The sequence below is a fragment of the Drosophila pseudoobscura genome, chromosome 2, assembly GCF_009870125.1.
Source record: "Drosophila pseudoobscura strain MV-25-SWS-2005 chromosome 2, UCI_Dpse_MV25, whole genome shotgun sequence".
Lineage (NCBI taxonomy): Eukaryota > Metazoa > Arthropoda > Insecta > Diptera > Drosophilidae > Drosophila > Drosophila pseudoobscura.
In genome coordinates this window covers 17,637,791-17,656,369 of record NC_046679.1, presented here as the reverse complement: position 1 = coordinate 17,656,369, position 18,579 = coordinate 17,637,791, and the positions used below count along the sequence as shown (strand labels likewise).

Sequence of the window (18,579 nt, the reverse complement as noted above, 5' to 3'; positions counted from 1 at the left end):
GATGCCAAGGCAACGAAGCCGCGACAACCCTGTCGCTGAAAAACTATCGATATGACATTTGCATCGATACCCAAATTTTACATCCCTAATTCCTGTGTGTTTGTATTCGTGACAGCCACAAAGTTTTTGCGGAACATTTTTTGTGTACAATTTAAAGCCATTTGGGGCGCTAAATAATTGTTTATTGCCTATCAATAGTAAATTACACACGTTTCCCTACAACGAAGCGAAGTGCATTAAACTGTGAGAGGCGTAAAAAATACGCAAATCACGCAGCGAAATTTGCCCAATTCGCTAGCTCGGGTGAAATTTCAATGAACTGAGAAAACAAAGACAGACACACACAGACACAGTACTTGTGCAGTAGGGAAAGAAGCAGAGACAACAGCGCAATAGCAAGCAATTATTTACTTACAAAATAAAACCACTACAATAATATACATAAACCAAGGCAAACAATTGCATTAAAACGCGTAAGACAGACGTTATACCCAGACATCAAGTTTCGTGCGAAGTTTGCCAAGTGTAGCATTGTACGTGAAATTTGTGGACCCCACAGCGGCGCAGAAAATTGAAAACTTTTTGCCTCTGAAAGGCATTAACATCCTTCGGTACTCCTTCCCTCGTGAGCGACGAAGACCACGCTGCATACAGACGAAGCATATACACATACATATATATGCAATATATTTAGGGACGACACGGCGCGGAAAAATACTAACTAACCTCTCCTCTCGCTACCCACTACACTTTGCGCATCATCGCCAGCATCGGGCTGTGCTTGTGTGCGTGTAAAGGGAATACATATATCCTGTGTGTCCCGTTTGAATATTTGCCGCCCGCCGCGCTCTTCTCTCTCGTGTGTGTGTGTGTGTGTGAGCGCGCAAACAACGCTGAACGCTAACCTCCGACTGCCCATCAGAATAAACGTAGGCCAGCAGCAGCAGATCGCCCAATTGCTTTCCCTTCGGCCCATTTTTCCCTGTGCCGCCGAAACGGATACGGCGCCAGGACCACGACGACGACAGCAACGACGTCCACCTTGTCGCCTTGGAATGTTAAATGCGGTGAGAACGATCGGTTCAGTGTATGTTGTTGTTGGTAGCAGTTCGAGTCGATTGCAAGCGAGTGGAAAGCACACATTAACAGTGGAAGTGGAAGAAGGCGCACTATCATCTAACGTTAATTTAGGTAAGTCGAGGTAGAGGCAGAAGAGGTTTTGTTGTTCCAAGGCTATTTTGCCATCGCGACCAAAACTACACTCGAGTGTTTGTTGTAAGCGCCGTTAGCATCAGAGTAGTGTTGAAAAGCTCCCGCCTGGTCAGCTGATAAAGTTACACACGCACGTAAAATAGATGGCATTGGCGATGTAACCCGATTATCAGTCTCTCTCAAGACGCCTTGGCTTCCAAAAAAAAAAGCAAAAATGAGCAAACATAAGTGGCATGTAATATCCCAGTACTGACGACAGACAGGTGCCTGCCGCATACCTGCTGGGCCTGAAGAACAATGGTAATGCTGCGCTCGCACAAACACCAACAAAGGCAGATAGAGTGCTGAGAGTGCGAGCGTGAATCGCATACCTTTTCGCACTGCACTCCCTACATCCATAATTGATCGAAAGACTAGTGCAGGAGTATCCTTTTACATTTCACTTATTTCTCCTCGTCTTTCCTATAGGCATCCTGCTGCCGCGCATTCTGGTTCTGGCTTTTTCACCTACACCATTGTACATGCATACATACTTGTACATGCATACCATGTGTACCACGGCCAAAGAGAATCACCAATAATTGCTCCAGCCTTTATGTGCTACACATATGTGTGCGTGTGCCCTTCTGCTTTATTTGTTGCCTCTCTTCTGATATTCTGCACATTGACAGCTGACTGGCGGCCATTTAATCTTATAACTTATAGCGAAAGGTGCTGCAAAGCGAGCCTGCAGCTTCTGTTTACTCGCTTTCAGCAGCACTTCACTTCATTATTGGAGTTAAGCTCAGCATTTTTGTGGAGATGATCTCTCTGTCGGGTTTGGGTTTGGGTTGGAGTTCAACTAAAACTGGGAACAGTTTTGGGTTGTTTATTGTTTATTGTGTCTCCTGTATCAGGCATACATACATACGGATGTGCAAATTCAGCGGCGGGCGATGTTTATCTGTGGTGTGGGGTTATCAAATTGTAAGCCAAAGTGAGTCATAATAAACAAACTTTTGTTTATACACCAGAGGACACTGATTTTGGAGGCGCTTCGTATGGCGCATATGGGCTCGCTCGCGATAGCCCCAATCGTACTATGAATTTAGATAATACCGTTCATGGAAAGGTTGGGGATTGGGGATGGGGATTGACCCAGCCAACATCTAATTAAGCGATTCTTTGCCTTTGCAGATTATGGCGAATTTAAATTTCCAACAACCCCCAAGAAGCATAGCGAACGCGGCGTTAGCTGGACGGACAACGGGCGGCTTCGGTGGTAGCTCTCTGACCGGCCATGTAACACCCACGTCTGGCATGTTCCAAACCGGTAAGCAAGTGTAACGCCTGCATTTCCAAACAAGTATCTTGTTATAACCCAGTGCTTCAGACTTTGCCAACTCTTATCCAGGTGCAGCGAATTATGGGCAGACGCAGCAACAACAGCCACAGCAGCAGCCCCAGTTATCGCCGAACCGCAATGCGCAGCTATCGGTTGGCGGGCCCGCCTTGTCGAGCGGCAGTCGAAACGCGAACCTTTTCGGACAGCGCCAGTTTGTGGAGCGGCGTGCCATGCAGGGGCTAGGCAGTGGACCCATGGTAAGTCCCCTGCAGGAGGATTTCCTCTGCGGACATCTGACATCTGATTTCTGACTTCTGACTTCTGTTTTTTTCCGTTCCACAGTCGAACATGGGAAACTTCATGCAGACGGGTCGCGGCGGCTACGGAACGGGTGGCGGTGGGGGTCCATTGAACAACTTCCACGTGTTCGGAGGCAGTGGAGCTGATGTCTCCACACCTGCCCTACTCGATCCCACGGAGTTTCCGTCGCTAACGTCGCGCGGCCAGAACGACCAAACACTGCCCCAATCGAATCCGCTCCAGCCGCCGGGCAGCAAACCCTATGGTAATTTCTTTACCTCTTGTGAGTTCAAATCAAAATCCACTTCTTTTTTATTATTATTTAATGTTTACAATTACGATAACTATTTGTGGCATGTGTGTCCCGTGTGTTCTGTGCATCCTATCTCTTGTATCTCTTGTATCCCGTGTGTTGGCTCGGCCTGTTGATCGGATCGTATCGGTTCGGTTCGGATCGGATTACTACTGGCTTGATCTGTTTCTGTTTTTGGCCCACATAATTATGCTAAAGTATTTGTCTGTTACTAATTCGGAGAAGCGGTGCTGTTGTAGCCATTAGATAAACAAATTGATACGCCTTCCCAGCTGAAAGCACTTCACTCATCCACACTTTCTGTTCAATTTGCTTTCGATTCGCTTTCAGTTGGCATGGTGAAGCAGCCGACGTCAGAGCAATCGGAGTTCACGATGTCCAACGAGGACTTCCCTGCGTTACCGGGCACTCAAAACTCGGATGGCACAACGAACGCAGTGGGGAGCAGCAACAGCGGGGGCGTTGGCTCTGGCGGCTCCGCCACTGGCGGAGTCACAGATAACCATCTGGACGGCACGGAAAAGGCAATGAACTCAATTGTGGTCAGCGGATCCAGCGGCACCAGTGGTACCAGCGTCGGCGTTGTAGGCGGCAATGGTCTTGGCGCAGTCGGCAGTGGACTGGGCGGCGTTGTGGTCGGAGGTGGTGGTGGTGGCGGCAGCGGAGCCATTGGTTCCGTTGGCAGCTCGCACGGTGGATTGGTGGGTAGCAGTGGTGTCAACAGCGTGACAAGCAGCAATGCCATGATGGGAGTCGGCGGCGGCCTGGGCAGTGGTAGCGGAAGCAGCGTTGGCGGCAGTGGATGTGGTGTCGGCGAGCATCTGAACGATAATTCCAGCAATGATAAACTTGTGAAGAGCGGCGTCCAAACATCGCCGGATGGTGAGTATTGCCGCACTTCATTGAATTGAACATTTAACACTGCGTTAGGTTAGACATTAATGGCCCTTATCTCCCACCCATAACCGCAGGCAAGGTCACAAACATACCAGCGACCATGGTGAACAATCAGTTCGGCATGGTAGGCCTGCTGACGTTCATACGGGCCGCCGAAACAGATCCCAACCTGGTAACGCTCTCTTTGGGTACGGATCTGACGGGTCTTGGCTTGAACCTGAATTCACAAGAGAGCTTGCATACAACATTCGCTGGACCGTTCGTGGAACAGCCCTGCAGGTGGGTCGATGTATTTCATTTTAGATCATATTGGTTAAATTATAATGAAGGTGTTGGATTTGATGTAAAATACCTGAGACACGGCACAAATCAATGCTAATCTATGTAATAGATGATAGAAATAGATAATAAAAACCACAACCGCCCTGAACCTAATACTAATTTAAAGATTAGCAGAAAAATCAGTGTTCGGAAAGTGGTGTTTGTTTATACTTAAATTAATTGAATTATTATTTCTTAGAGCACAAGACGTTGAGTTCAACGTGCCACCCGAATATCTGATCAATTTTGCGATAAGAGATAAGCTTACGGCGCCGGTACTGAAAAAGCTGCAAGAGGATCTGCTCTTCTTCCTCTTCTACACAAATATCGGCGATATCATGCAATTGATGGCAGCTGCTGAATTGTACGTGATTACGTTTTATTAATTTTTTAATGTAATATTTTCTAATCGCTGGTTTGGTTTCTTTTATTCAGGCATAGTCGCGAGTGGCGGTATCATGTGGAAGAGAAAATATGGATAACTCGAATTCCTGGCATTAATCAATATGAAAAAAATGGTACAAAAGAGCGCGGCACCTTCTACTACTTTGATGCGCAAAGTTGGAAACGATTGTCCAAGGTTTTCCAAATAGATGCCGAGAAATTAGATAAATGTCCCAATATAAGTGCGTTTATGAATGGACAGTCTGTATAAAATTAATAAAACTGAAAAAAATTGAAAAAAGAAAAAATCCGTCTAGAGTATTCATAGATGTACAAAGTATCAAACAGGACTGTTCTTGAATTTGTCGTTTCAGAAGCTGATCTAAAAAATCAACATAATTCGTTCTGTCAAATTGGTATTCGATAGGGGTTCGGAAGCAACTCTGAATGGCATTTCTACATGATTCCTACACGTCTGTCACAAGGTGTACTAGGACAAGGAGGTGCGTATGTGTCCTAGAGAAGTGAGTTAGAAATATCATTACTAACGATATTACGATAACTATCAAACATATATTTTACGATATTTTTTTACGCAAAATGTTTCTGGGCATACCCTGGGGGAAATGGATATTATCACTAACCATACAGTATACACTAACCATATACTGTATGGTTATTGTATACTGTATGGTTAGTGATATTATAGAGTTGAGAAAATGTTTGTCATCCCAGGATACAATTAATGAAAAAACAATTTAGTATCTGTTTTAAACATATTTCAAATATATTTTGCAGTTCATCGTCTTTCTACAGAAACCAAGAATAGGTATAAAGATATACATATATATACAAGAATAGGTATAAGGATATACAAGATAATAATCATAGGCATTAATGTGTCTAAAAAAATGTCAATTTGTTTTTTATCTTTGTTAATTACGTTTTTAAAACAGTTTAGAACATCGGATCTTCATATTAAATTAACGAAATAGGGTATACAAGGGCTATATACGCATAATTTTTCAAATACCAGAAACGTTGCGACTGTTGTTTTAGCCAAAATGCAATAAAAGCAAGGATTATATATAAAATTATGTGGGCATGGCAAATTGTGTTATCTAGCTAATAATATTCGTCGGAATATCAAAAACTAGGACCATGTAAAATAGAACTTGAATTCAGTCATTATATTTGCGGTATATTTTTAAAATGAGACCGTATATTTTGGTATATTCCTGAGGGTCGGACGGTATATTTCAACGATAAATCGTTAACATCGTTGTTTCTCCAGCTCTAACAAAAACAAAAAAGCCAGCGCTTGCTGCATTGGCGCGGGTTGTTTCAGACAACAAATGAACATGAATACGCCGGGCATGAGCCTTTTTCAGGGGGCTGAGCCCTTAAACGTGAGTTCGACACTGGAGCGTCAAGAAGAAGAAGAAGCTCTAGAGGATCAGAAACGGCGCGACGAGGAGGTGCGTAAATATTAAATTAAAAAAAAAACATAACATACATTATTACTCTGCGGTTTTAGCTGGGCAACTTGTTGGAGAATGCCTTCGATGATCTGGATGATGACGAAAGTACAATCGATTCGACTACGAATTACCAGTCAGATTTGTTGCCCGAACAGCCGCATCACCATCACCCCGTTCAAGGTGTACAGCCACAGGAGGATCACCATCGGCATGCCAGCGAAATTCACAAGCTAAAAATGATGCTGGAATCCAAGTCTCACGAGCGCGATCATATCAGTCAGCAAGCCACAGATGCTCTGAAGAAGCTGGATGAAGAGCAAAAGCGCGTTCGCATCTTGCAGGCGGAGCTGGACCGGGCATTGCGAGAGAAGCAGAATACACATGAGCTGCTGGTGGATACGAAAGCGAAGTGCTCAAACCAGGAGAGCTGCATGGTGAAGCTGCGTGATGAAAAGAAACGTCTGGAAGAGGACAACACCCAGCTGGAGGGGCAGCTGGAGTTGACACGGGCGATGGTTTCCGATCTAAAGTCCAAGTATGACATGGTGGAGCGTGATGTCCACAAGCGTGACGATCGCATCGCGGACTCTCGCATTAGGATGTTGGAGGAGCATAATCGAGCACAGTGCGAGCTTCTGCAGGAGCAGCTAAGCCAAAGCACAGATCAGCTGAACAAAAAACAGAACGAACTGGAAAAAATGACCGCTCGCTACAACGCACTGCAGTCCAAGCTAGATGCCACCCTACGAGAAAAAGCAGCCACGATAAATGAGCTGAACGGAGCTCTAGATGTGGCCCAGAGTCGGTGCCAGCAGCTTGGTAGCAAGCCCAACTACGAGCAAGAGTGCACGCGACAGCAGCAGTACATCAGGGAGTTGGAGGCCAAGATCGCCGCCATGGAGCAGACCATAGCCCTCCTGAACGGGCATCTTAGTGGGACCACAGCAGAGCTGGATCTGATGGATACACTGTTGATGCAAAACCAAACGGACGGAAGCAGCCCACGGGCTGCTTCGACGCGTTTGGTAGGGGGCACGCCGCTTAATCCCGCCGATCGCATAGGTCACATCAAGCAGGAGCTCTACCGAGCTCTGAGCAATCTCAAGAACATGAGGGATGAAGTTCGCAAGCTGGAAAAGCTGCTGGAAGAGCGCAACCACGAGCTGCGCCTCCTTCGCGGGCAGGAGAACCAGTCCCTGGTGCAGCTTGCCACGCTAAAAGAGGACAAGATGCGTCTAGAGAGCCGCATTAAGAACATGCAACAGGAGCTGGAGGAGCTGGAACATAGGTCTAAAGTTGATTCAAAACTGCAGGACGAGGTGAAAGCTTTGATGGCTGAGCGGGATGCGGTGAATGAGCAGCGCCAGAAGATCGACAACCAGCTGAAAAAGGTTCAGATGGATCTGGAAAGGGTGAACCAAGAGCAAGATAATCTCAAAAAGAACTATGAGCAGCTTCTGCAGGATAACCGCCAGCTGCGCTCTCGCGACACAACGGACAACCTTCGTCTGGAGTTGGAACGACACAAGATCCTGCTGAAGGATGCCCAAAGCGAGGTGGAACGGCTAAAGAAACTCTACGCAGACATTGCCAATGACAAGGATACCCTCAGCTATGAGCTTCGCAAGCTACGCGACCTGGACACTGTCAAGGAGCTTCAGGAGCAACGACAGCTGTTGGCCAATCTCCAGCGCACCGTGCAAATTGCCGAGCTCAAGTCGGAGGAGCTGGCGAGCATTCTGGAGACGGAGAAAGCCAGTCACCAGAGAGAGCTGCAGACCCTGCGCGAAAAATGCGAGCAAGATAAGTGCGAAGAGGTGGCCGCAGTGGCCAAGGAGAGCTCCGCGAACTGCAGTAGATGTGTGGAAAAGTGTTCCGAAATCGCAAAGGTAAGTGTCTTTTCGAGCCTACTGTATACGTATACTTTTACATGATGAATGCGGCCTCTTTCAGGCTGAGATCCAAATGCTCAAGCTTGAGAATATTAACTCAAGGCAGGCCAAAGACTTAAAGCAGCTCTCGGAGGAGCTGGAGCAGTCCAAAGCCTTCCAGATTGAACTCGAGGATAAAATTAAGCAGTCCATCGAGCAGGAGAGTCTCCTCAATGAGCTCAAGGAGAAGGCCAAGAAAATGGAGAAATACATTGTACAGCAGGAAGAGGCGAATGCGAAGGGAGATCATCAGAAAAAGACGCAAAGTTCCCCCGAGGAGCCCTCGAGAGAGCTCAGCCAAGAGCGAATCAAGCGCATCGAGCAGCGAGTGCGTGACGAAATGGCCAAACTGTTTGCGGTGGAGCTGAAGAGTTTCACTCCCCGCCTGCAACAGATGGAGGAGAAAAACCTCGCCCTTCAGCGCAATTACCAACTGGTCTGCGGCGAGCTCCAGCAGCGCCAGAACGAAGTCGAGCTGCTCAAACAAACCATACTGGCGGAGCGGGAAAAGATCGGAGAAATGTTGGAGGCCAAGGAAGAGAAGCAGAAGGCCATACTGCAAAAATGTCGCAGCGAGCTCCAGGCAAAGAACCAGCGCATAACCGAGCTCATACGGACTCTGGACGAACAACATGCCAGCATCGACTCTGAGCGCAAGTCAATGAAGGCAGTGATGGCTCAGTGGGACGCACAAAAGCAGTCTGTGGAGCAGGTGGAACAGCATTGGCGCGAACAGTTGCAGATGCTGCGCGACACCCATGAGGAGGCGATGCGATCCGCGCACCAGCGATATCAGAGTGCCAAACGGACGGCCCACAACTACAAGCTCTATGCAGAAGACAAAGAGGCGCACATGAAGCGAGAGTACGACCGCATCAAGCACGAGTACGAATTGTCGTTGGCCAAGATCGAGCTCCAAATGAATCAGCGCCTGGAGAGAAAGGGTCGCGAGTCGCATCGCGACAAGGAAAACCAGCCCAGCAACAGCAATAGTAGATAGGTTTACTTACCGTAAGTAGGTCGTTAAAAGCATGTTCGATTACTACCCAATTGTTTTATGTACAGGCAACTAAATATACTCTCCCGTACATTCCGACATTCAGAATGATTGCAACATTTTTCTTGGATTATTCAGTAAGAAGCCCCCCTGTAGCTTAAATTTCAGACCGAGCTTCTCCGCCTCGCCTGTTTCAATCGCAAGCGTTGCAAAAGTCATGGCTATGGGTTTCGTTCAGAGACCGTAATCATTATAAGTAATATAATAAGAATTACTTGGTAATGATTATATTTAAATTTTTCTTCACTGATAATCATTATTTTTGAGTAATTTTATAAAACTTAGACTTAATCATTATTCTTGATAAAAAAAATAAAACTCAAAAATAATGATTATTTTAAAATAAAATTCAACAGGAATTTACGGCTTCTGTGTTAGAATGTTCGCCAATATTATTGCATATCCTTGTTAAAGAACCACAATACAAATCTATATTATACTATATTTTTCTCAAAATAAATCTCTGCATTTATTTGTGTTATTTATGTAAATATATATATTTTTATTTATTGAAACTACGTTATAACAAACACCAGCTTCCGATCGGCCACTGCTGTTATGTATCAATACAAAATAAAAGATAATGAAAGCTAGTTACTCATAGTCGTACCTAATGGCGGAAGAAGACTTACTTGCGCTTGACTACGCTCATCCAATTGTTTTATCTATATTTAGAATTGCTTATCCTAAGCCGCGAGTGTTAATGCATTGATACTTAGTTTTTCGTGGTCATTCTTAGTCGCGTTGCAAGATGGGCCAAGATACCAGCTGGCCAAAGTGGTGCACTCAGTTCCTGCGACGCAAGTTTCGGCACTCAAAATAATGCTCACTGATCAGAGATGCAACCTCGCGGACTTTTGTAAAATTAAATAATAAAAAAATTTAAATGTATTTTCAAAAAGAAAATTTTAGCGCAGGGGGTAGCTTTGTGGTCCCTTAACAAGGATATACATCCCACTGCATCCCACTGATCCGACGTTGCCTTTCGTCCAGATGACAGCAGGATGTTTTATACCCATCTAGCCAGTCAGTCTGGCTGGGAATGAGTAAGCGCGTGGAAGGCGTTGCGTTGCAAATTTAGTTCTTCATTCAAATATCCTTGTAAGAATGTGATATCGCAGAAGTCTGCATACAAAATTATAGTCTTATAGTCTATGAGATATAGGCGCTCATCGAGCATCGCTCATTACTGCTTTCTTTTTTCGGCTCCTATAGTTTCTTTAATGCTAATTAAATAAATAAATTAATTAATTAAATAATACTGATTATTGTTTGGTTTTATTTTCGCTGAGCGACTGGCTGAATTTCGTCCAGCATTTGTGAAAGATCTTAAAGAACTTATCAATCTCTTCTTGAGTGATGCCCAGGGCAGCCGCCACGGTGAGATAAGGGATTTCCAGGTTCGTCTGGTGGGAACCGAAATCTGAATAGAACGACTCCAAATAATATCAACAATCCATTACCAGCAAATATGTATTTTCGAACTGACCTGAGAATGCATGTCCATCTATAGTTTTCTTCTGACCGGGGATCACTACGCGCACCCCAGAGACTCCGCGCATGTGCAGCATGGATCCCAGCTGTGTAATACTTGACCCTTGACCCGTGGCGACACAGAGAGTTCCTAATGTAATGGCCAACGATATGAAGTTTTCCCTGCTTTCGATAACCTGTTCGCCATGACTTTGTGCGAATGCAATTAGCTGTTCCTTGAGATAATTAAAGTTATCCTCCCGCTTCTGGACCAACGAGTGATAACCGCTCCGTCCCAGTGACAGCAGCGTCATGAAGACATCCAGCGTTTGAGAACCACTCGCTCGACCCGCATAGCTACTGCCCACCAGATGCAGAAGGGTCTGGTTGAAGCTGGCCACAATGGCACCACCCACGGGTACCAGGAAATTCTTGTCGCTGCTCTGCACAAAGTAGTCGATGCGGCCCAATCGCTGCGCCCGTTCCAACTGTCGCGAGATGGTACTAATCTGCAGCCCATATGCATTGTTCACGATATGGGGAAGGTCGCAGCGCTTGGCCAGCTGGGCAATGTCAACGATGCTATCGCTGTTTCGTGGGGCAAAGCAGCTTGTGGTCGTGTAAAGACATAGGATGGTTTCGGCACCTAGATCCTCAATATGTTGTTGGAATGCATTTATGTCAGTGCTTAGAGCTTGATGCTGCACCAGGCAAGGGACTATCATAGGCTCTAGACCTGCGGCCGTAATGGCTTTAAAGCACGACTTTTGGTCGATGCGTGACCAGAGGACATATTTGGCGTGTGGACGCTGCTTACGCAGACTCTGCAGGCACAGTGTGATGGTCATGCCGGTGCACATCGGCACCAGAAAACATCCTCTGCAGCTGGGCAGGCCAAGGCCCTGCATTAGATCCAAGATCAGTGCATTCGTGAGGTGTGCGAGCAGAGTGGAACCAGCTGCTTTGGGCTGTGCCTCTAGCAGATCGCCAGAGCGTCCTATGCCATGTCCAAAGTTGTAGTGACGTCGGGACACAAGTCCTGCGTGGGGCAAGGTAAAATATGTATTAATCTTTCAGATGACACCTAACTGAACCGTTACGTACGGCAAGTGATGCGCGCCTCCCGCTCGCCTAATCCCACTTTGTGAGGAAAGTTGTTGCTGTCCAATGACGCTATTTGGTGCACCAGCTCTTCAATATGCTCATCAGGCCACCCATTTGCTGGCAATTTTCGCTGCAATTACATTTGATGATTTTGAGAATATTTACATATTAGTTTTAATCAGTATTGTTTACCTTTTCAAGGAGCTCTTTAAATCCACGCTGCTTGGGGCGCTGCGCTGCCAGTCCCAGCTGCCAGTAGTTGTCAGGTACTAGTTTTTGCGGAACATTAATATTATCAAAATTCATTATTAATAAACCAGATAAACAAATGAAAATGATATATCGATGTATCGATAATTTTTAATATTTTATATCGATGGTGAAATCATCGTCAGGCAGCGCCGATTGTGGCCCGCGTCTGGTATCACTATCATCTTATGGCGTCAGTGTTGGAATTTAAAAATTGTGTTAAAATTTCAGAAGTATATATTAAGTTTAGCTGGAAACGTATTGTTTAAACTCATCAATAACCAATGAAAAGTGTAGAGCAGTAAAATGTATGTTGCCCCTAAGGGACCAAGACTGAGAGTTCAGCAATAAAATATGTTTTTCTCATTGGCTGTACATAGGTCGAAACCCAAGAAAGATAAAACAGCGCTTGAGTTGGACGATATTTTAAGCGAGCCTATTACAAACTCACAGAAGCTTGCCGCATTCTTGCAGCGCAAGGCAGCGGAAGCTCAAAAACCCAAGAATGACCTCGTCTTTGGGAACCTTTCCTTTGACCTGGATTTTGATGTACCGGTCATAAGGAAGCCACAATCAGAAGGTACTCAGGGGAACAAATTGATGCCTTTACAAGAATTGGGTAATGCCAATGCGAACATTCTAGCAGCGAACGAGACCCCCGCTTCGGACGTGGCACATCCACCTCCAAACGTGGCATCTTATGAGAATCTGCCGCCGCAGTCAGGCAGAAATTCACCCTCGCCCACCCGTCGGCGTCCTCCCAGACGTAGTGGCACAGGCGGCCATGTTCCTGGCTCTGATCAGCTACGACGCCATGCTATACGCAGGCGGTCGCAGAGTTGCGGCCGTCGTCAACTCTTGCAGGACTTTGATGACGCAGCTAATCTAACTCGGAGCTCCTCCAGTCCATTTCCTTTTGTAAGTCACAACAGAATCAATTCCAATATGTTGGTAATTTAGTCTATGTTATTATCCCTGTAGGTGCCAGAAATAAGCAGCACTCCAAACTGCAATGACAAAATTCTTGAGAATCAACCACAGTCTCGGCCACTAACACAGCCACAGCCACAGCCGGCTTCAGATGCACAGCCCATAAATAGACTAGCTTCGAATGCAGCCTTTGCTGCTGAAATCGCTGAAATCTGTGAACAAAGGTTTGCCCTGTTTGAAAATAGTATGGCGCAGATGGACCACAAGGGGGATGCACCATCCGCGCGCCCGGTATCACGTCCATTGACTCCCTCTGAAAGGCATCGGACTTATACGATTGAAAAGAGATCTATACCTGCGCAATTGTTGCCATCGCCATCGTCGCCAAATATTTCACTATCAAAGAAACCAGTGGTGCGTGTGAGACGTTTTGATACTCTTCTGTCACCAGGTACTACCAACAGTCTGCACCAAAGTGAACGGGTATCGGCACCGGTGGAGGAGTGCTATGTACCGGAAACACAGCCCCAGCAGTCCCAACAGCTAGCCGAAATTGTGCACAGTCTATCGAGGAATAGCAGCGTGGTAGTTATACCATTAGGTGGAGCCTTTAGTCCCAAGCCAGATGCAGTTAGGCCTTTGGCACAAACACATTCACCGGTTGTATCACAAGCTGGAGCTGCAGCAGCTCGAACAGTACCTGTTGGTACTCCCGAATCAAGTTCTCCAACAGCATCTGCTGATACCCACAAGTCGTTAAAGTCGAAGACAGTTTCCCCTCACAGAACACTTCAAATTGTTGAGGACTTGGACGCAATCTTGACCGATGATGAAAGCGACGAACAGCCAAGCGGTTGTGCTTTGAACCTGGCGCCGACCGGTGGTAATACTACCAGGCAGAGCCGGATTCGCAAGCGTAACAATCGGAAGGCATCTGATGACCAGGAAAGTTCCATGAAACTTCTCAACCTCCACCGCTCGAATAAATCAAGCAAGTCAAAGTCCAAGGGTGCAACTGCTCCCAGGCTGAACAAGGCGCCTAGTGCCCCAATCAATGGTGAACAGTTTGCCAAGGAGCTGCAACGGATGAGCAACTATGAGATTCTTGATCTGCGCAAGAGAAACTCTCTCGGCAGGGTGTATCCGCTGAATGGGCATAGAAAGCATAGTGCAGAGCAGCAAGAGGTTCTGGAGCAGAATATTCAGTGGGAGCTAATCCGCAGGAACCTGCCAACAGAAACAGAAACCGAGGCATTGCCCAGCTCTGTATCTTTACAGCACAAAGAACTTGATTATAGGGAGGAGGCAACGGATATGCCACCGCCAGCTCCCCTCGGCTTTAAAGACAATTCCCAAAGGGAGAGCCGCGGGCAGTCCAAAGATCGGCGGGAGCGACCCTCACGATCCAGACGTCGTGAGGCTCCAATGGTAGGTAATCGAAAACAAAAAAGGACAAATAATGGTTTCTATTCAAATTTCAGACAGCAGAGCTTATTAACTATATGGCGATCTCAAAGACTATGGAAACCCGTAGAAAATCATCCAGGAACTACTGCAAACGTAGCCTTTACACTAAGGGTAACTCGGAAGTGGAAGATGTCGACTCGGTGTCACCGGAGAAGCAGTTAAGGTTTAGTAAGACCTGCCAAGAGCCTACTCCAGGTGGTGCCAGGAGCATGCAAAGCCATGACGTTGGTGAGGAGGAAATTCCAATTGTTCCACCACCCCCTCGTTCACTCAGATATTCGCAATGTTTGCGGGATCTACGCCACAGCAGCAAGTCCGATTTCGATGAGGTCATGGCAACCGCGCACGTTTTGGATGATGGAGACAACCCTCGCTCCCAGTCGAATGGGCAGAAGAATATTTTGGATGAAATTGCTCCCCCTCCGCCAGAGTATAATGACAATACTGAAGAGGATGGGGTAGATGTGCAAGGGAAGAGCTCTTTTACGATGTCTTCTGATGCACAGCCTCGGCTATCCAATACTAGTGTTCGACATAGACGAAAAGAGCAAATTTCTCCCCTTCCTTCAGAGGAAAGGGCGGAAATTGATGACCAGTCAGATCGGATTACCAATGGGAACGGACGAAGGAGCAAGCGGTCCCCAGAGAAAAATGAGGCAGAGAGACAGAATGAGACGGTTGTATCTCGCATGTCGAAGAACAGAAGTAGGCGCTTATCAAGGATGGCTAATCAGGAGGAAGATATTGGTGAGCCGGCAGGTAACACTATGGATGATGATGCGACTACAGATCGGCGATCCGCGTACAAGGAAGTCCTGCCCATCAATACTGTAGTTTCTTCAATGTCAGAGGTCCCTGCCGTGACGGATGATCAGCCCAGTACAAGTCGGGCCGCACTCGAGGCTCTGACACGTAGAACCAATGAGCCTGTGCCTGAGCCTGAGTCTGAGTTTGAGGCCAGAGCCGTCGTAGAGGAGGAAGCGGTGGTATTTAAGAAACCCTTGGCGCGGGCACCGCGTGCTAAATCAAAGGCAAAAAGAGAGCTAAACAATTTAAGGAACTCCGTCATACATAATGAAGTGGAAGTGGATTTCAATGAATCTTGTAAGTAGTACCAAACGATATGTTATTGCAATATTTTCATTCAATTTTTTCGGTTATTAGCAGCCATTCGGCGGTCTCGGCGTGGTCAGGTACCATTAAAGAACACTTGGTGTCATACCGTCTCAGATCCCAGGCAGTTTGCCTTCGTCCGTAATTCCATGGATGTAACTGAACAAAAAACATTCAAACCGTCCTTGAAGAAGTCCAGTATTGCGAGAGTAACCAAAAAGTCTGTGCTAAATAGGCCACCATTGTGCAGCAGTACACCCCGGCTTTCACAAGAGCCCCTCCAAGCAGTTATAGAAGATTTTGAACCCCAAGAACCTTCTGAATGTAGTTCTCTGGGAATCGCGCCTCTAAGGTGGGAAGAAAATGATACAAATGCCGCACAAACAACTAAGAAACGTGAAAACAAAAAAAAAAACAAAAGCCAAGCGGTCGAGATGGCATCGGAGCCAGAGTCAGAAGCGGCTGCCTCAATGCCTCCACCAGCTCCTGTCCCAAAAAAAAATGGGCGAAAAAAGAAGAAACAGGCGCCGCAGTTGGAATGCGATCCCGATCCAGTAGCACCAATTCCTCCGACACCGAGTCCAAACGTTTCGGATAACCATCAGGCTGCTCCCATGCAACTCATGAACTGGTTACGAGGCTACAGTAGCAATCAGCCAACATTCAGTATGGAAGACAGCAGCGGAAACCGAGTAGGAAAGACTGTCTGTAAGTATATCACTGAATCAATCTATGCATTGGAGAAGATATAATCTCGTATTTCTGTTATTGTCAGCAATCTGTAATTCGTTGATCTCGGAATTTAACTTGGCTTAATTTTGCATTTGCAGCTACTGTCGGTGAATTAATGTTCACCAACTTGGACGACATTGAGTACGCTTTCTACGACACCAAAGACAAGGCGACTGTGGGGTATATGCGCTTCCAGCCGTTACAGCAGCGAGAGAAGAAACGGGCTAAAGGCTTTTCCCTGGTATGTACTTGACAGATTCTTTGATATCTGTTTCTCAACACTTCTCATTTATTCCTGGATTAGAAATTTGTTGTTCTTTTTGGACAATTTGGCATGGACTGCAGTGTCGCGGAAGTGGAGGAAGATGATCACTGCATATTAAACATCGGTGACATGGTTGAGATCGAGAAAGGTAAGACATTTATCAATCGACCATTGACTGCCAGCTTGTACATAAGTGCACTTTCCTACTTCTTTTCCAGGCACCCGTTATGGTATTCAAAACTTATTGGACGAAGTGAGTGTGCTGATGGTTATCCGCAATTAGACATTTGTACTGCTGATGTTACTTTTCACAGAAAAATTAACATACTTTGTAATGTACATATAATGTCTATATTGCCTCTGTCTTGTTATCAAAAAAAATAAAAAATTAAATTGGATGGAAAATAAATACTCGTAAAAGTACTCCTCACCTCCTTCCCACACCGGAATTAGTCATTACTAAGTGGTTCATGCAGTCTGAAAATAATAGGATAAATCATAAAATTAGGTTTAAAGAAGCTAAGTACTAGCCCAGCCTGTGTGCTCTCAGGGCTCAGTCAGATCGCAATAATACGTACAGTACCGTACCTTAAACTATCTGCTCTGCTTTGTTCCGGTACAGGTCCTGCGTCTAGCCGCTCAAAATTTCAAGTTCATTTAATTTTCATTTTCTCTACATTTCCCAAGCCTCCCGCTGCTGTTGCTGTTGCCGTATGGGTATGTATATTTACTCGTATTGTCCTGCGTGGGTGCCTGGGTGTCACTGGGGACTTCAAAAGCGAAATGGCAAACAAGCGGAACGAAAGCAAAAGCAACAGAACAGTATGACGATGATGCCAGCTCTTCCATCTCGACTCCACATGCATCTTTTGAGGCATTTTGCACGTTTTCTTTGTGTAGCACTTTTTCGAAAGTACACAAAAATATACTCAATCTCACACACGTGCCTAAGCAACAGCAACACAAACATAAATTCGAAGAAGAAAATTAAATCAACAGACATTTGCGGAGCTTGAAAGCGGCAGGTGTGCTTCAGTATTGGCACGCAGGACTCAGGACCTCTGTCCCAGCGCGATGCCTATGTCAGAAAACGCTCTGTGGCTGGAACAGCATTTAAGATTAACAAAACACCATCCGACATTCATTACAAAAGCGTCAAGCCTTTGATCATCCCACACCTAGAGGCACGCGCGACAAACATATGTACATATGTATGTACGAGTATGTATGTACCTCCCTCACCGCTGGATGGTGTTCCCCGATGGTGTCGGTGTACTTCAGTACTGTGACGCTGTGGAAGTACTGTGGACTGGAATTCCAGCTGGACGTTACGACCGATGCCAATCAGCGAAGCACAGTTCTTCCAAAAGTCGGGGAATGTTTAAGGGCTGGTTTATTTGGTTTTGCCCTTGATCTTGAGAAGTCTACTGCTTTTCCTTAGTAATGCCTAATTGTATCATTTTAAAAATTGTTGTACATATATCTGCTTAGTTGTATAGTAGCTAAAGCTCAATTCCTCAATAGGTTTTAAGAACTACTTAAAGTTTAGTAATTATCAGGCCCATCCCCAATATGATGACGTTGGAATTGATCCCGTTGATCGTGGAACTTTAAGCGAACATCAAACACTTGAAATCAACATTTGAAACAGATAATACCCAAAATTCCAAGGTTTTTGTTGTCCTTTTCAAGTGCTGCAATAAATTTTTTTGGGGTCTGCACTCTAACTCTCCATCCATTCCCACCCATACTCCCTTTAGTTGGTGTTCTGCGGCGTGGAAATAAGGTTGCTGCCGGCACGTTTGTATGAGCCGAGTGTGCCAACACAAGCGGCCAAAAAGGTGCTCATGCATATTTAAAAAGGGCTCAGTAGGTGGGTAAGTATGTGCGATGCTGTCAACAGATCCGTTTTGGAGGTGGCTAAGAATACAGATATTGCTGGACTCGCACGCATTTGCATTTCGGACAAGAGTCGAAACTTTTTTGTTTTCCGAGAGCAGCTTATGGGGGTGTCTGCCAAATAACT

General features: G+C 45.9%; 4 protein-coding genes across 9 annotated transcripts; 3 read left to right on the top strand and 1 right to left on the bottom strand.

Moving 5' to 3' along the window:
- Positions 1-72: 72 nt before the first annotated feature.
- Rga (CCR4-NOT transcription complex subunit regena) lies at positions 73-5,059 on the top strand. Of its 3 annotated transcripts, XM_015182071.2 has the most exons (8): positions 73-1,191; positions 2,389-2,524; positions 2,585-2,793; positions 2,879-3,119; positions 3,480-4,031; positions 4,121-4,325; positions 4,567-4,731; positions 4,803-5,059. In XM_015182071.2, exons 2-8 carry the CDS (start codon positions 2,392-2,394, stop codon positions 5,020-5,022), a joined length of 1,725 nt encoding a protein of 574 aa, XP_015037557.1. In that variant the 5' UTR covers positions 73-1,191; positions 2,389-2,391; the 3' UTR covers positions 5,023-5,059. The 3 variants fall into 3 exon arrangements, with proteins under 3 accessions (XP_015037557.1, XP_033232892.1, XP_033232891.1); XM_033377001.1 differs by lacking the exon at positions 73-1,191 and having other exon boundaries at positions 2,606-2,793; XM_033377000.1 differs by lacking the exon at positions 73-1,191 and having other exon boundaries at positions 2,879-3,101.
- Positions 5,060-6,016: 957 nt separating this feature from the next.
- asl (chromosome segregation ATPase asterless) lies at positions 6,017-9,692 on the top strand. 2 transcript variants are annotated; one of them, XM_015182070.2, is made up of 4 exons: positions 6,046-6,229; positions 6,289-8,121; positions 8,186-9,174; positions 9,229-9,692. In XM_015182070.2, the coding sequence occupies exons 1-3, from the start codon at positions 6,107-6,109 to the stop codon at positions 9,161-9,163; spliced, it is 2,934 nt and encodes a 977-aa protein (XP_015037556.2). In that variant the 5' UTR covers positions 6,046-6,106; the 3' UTR covers positions 9,164-9,174; positions 9,229-9,692. The 2 variants fall into 2 exon arrangements, with proteins under 2 accessions (XP_002137587.3, XP_015037556.2); XM_002137551.3 differs by having other exon boundaries at positions 6,017-6,229; positions 8,186-9,676.
- Positions 9,693-10,471: 779 nt separating this feature from the next.
- Positions 10,472-12,131, bottom strand: SecS (Sec synthetase). Its single transcript, XM_015182069.2, has 4 exons — positions 11,990-12,131; positions 11,798-11,927; positions 10,710-11,732; positions 10,472-10,643 (listed from the first exon to the last, which is right to left on the bottom strand). The coding sequence occupies exons 1-4, from the start codon at positions 12,101-12,103 to the stop codon at positions 10,486-10,488; spliced, it is 1,425 nt and encodes a 474-aa protein (XP_015037555.2). The 5' UTR covers positions 12,104-12,131; the 3' UTR covers positions 10,472-10,485.
- An 83-nt stretch (positions 12,132-12,214) lies between these two features.
- Positions 12,215-16,962, top strand: Cenp-C (Centromeric protein-C). Of its 3 annotated transcripts, XM_015182068.2 has the most exons (9): positions 12,215-12,354; positions 12,427-12,626; positions 12,690-12,964; positions 13,028-14,404; positions 14,458-15,547; positions 15,608-16,264; positions 16,387-16,529; positions 16,593-16,701; positions 16,772-16,962. In XM_015182068.2, coding segments are annotated over exons 1-9 (3,918 nt in total). In that variant the 5' UTR covers positions 12,215-12,352; the 3' UTR covers positions 16,837-16,962. The 3 variants fall into 3 exon arrangements, with proteins under 3 accessions (XP_015037554.2, XP_001359031.5, XP_015037553.2); XM_001358994.5 differs by having other exon boundaries at positions 12,427-12,964; positions 15,611-16,264; XM_015182067.2 differs by having other exon boundaries at positions 12,427-12,964.
- The last annotated feature ends 1,617 nt before the right edge of the window (positions 16,963-18,579 follow it).

What these genes read in the sequence shown, in the direction of transcription:
- Cenp-C (XM_015182067.2), top strand. An exon ending in GACGTCGTGAGGCTCCAATG is followed by an intron (nt 14,405 to 14,457) that starts GTAGGTAATCGA and finishes TTCAAATTTCAG; the next exon opens with ACAGCAGAGCTTATTAACTA. An exon ending in AGTGGATTTCAATGAATCTT is followed by an intron (nt 15,548 to 15,607) that starts GTAAGTAGTACC and finishes TTCGGTTATTAG; the next exon opens with CAGCCATTCGGCGGTCTCGG.
- Rga (XM_015182071.2), top strand. Translation starts at nt 2,392, where the DNA reads ATGGCGAATTTAAATTTCCAACAACCCCCAAGAAGCATAGCGAACGCG. An exon ending in GTCTGGCATGTTCCAAACCG is followed by an intron (nt 2,525 to 2,584) that starts GTAAGCAAGTGT and finishes CCAGTGCTTCAG; the next exon opens with ACTTTGCCAACTCTTATCCA. An exon ending in CGTCCAAACATCGCCGGATG is followed by an intron (nt 4,032 to 4,120) that starts GTGAGTATTGCC and finishes CCATAACCGCAG; the next exon opens with GCAAGGTCACAAACATACCA.
- SecS (XM_015182069.2), bottom strand. Translation starts at nt 12,103, where the DNA reads ATGAATTTTGATAATATTAATGTTCCGCAAAAACTAGTACCTGACAAC. An exon ending in TTAAAGAGCTCCTTGAAAAG is followed by an intron (nt 11,928 to 11,989) that starts GTAAACAATACT and finishes ATGTAATTGCAG; the next exon opens with CGAAAATTGCCAGCAAATGG. An exon ending in AGATGGACATGCATTCTCAG is followed by an intron (nt 10,644 to 10,709) that starts GTCAGTTCGAAA and finishes CGTTCTATTCAG; the next exon opens with ATTTCGGTTCCCACCAGACG.
- asl (XM_015182070.2), top strand. Translation starts at nt 6,107, where the DNA reads ATGAACATGAATACGCCGGGCATGAGCCTTTTTCAGGGGGCTGAGCCC. An exon ending in AGAAACGGCGCGACGAGGAG is followed by an intron (nt 6,230 to 6,288) that starts GTGCGTAAATAT and finishes CTGCGGTTTTAG; the next exon opens with CTGGGCAACTTGTTGGAGAA. An exon ending in AGTGTTCCGAAATCGCAAAG is followed by an intron (nt 8,122 to 8,185) that starts GTAAGTGTCTTT and finishes GGCCTCTTTCAG; the next exon opens with GCTGAGATCCAAATGCTCAA.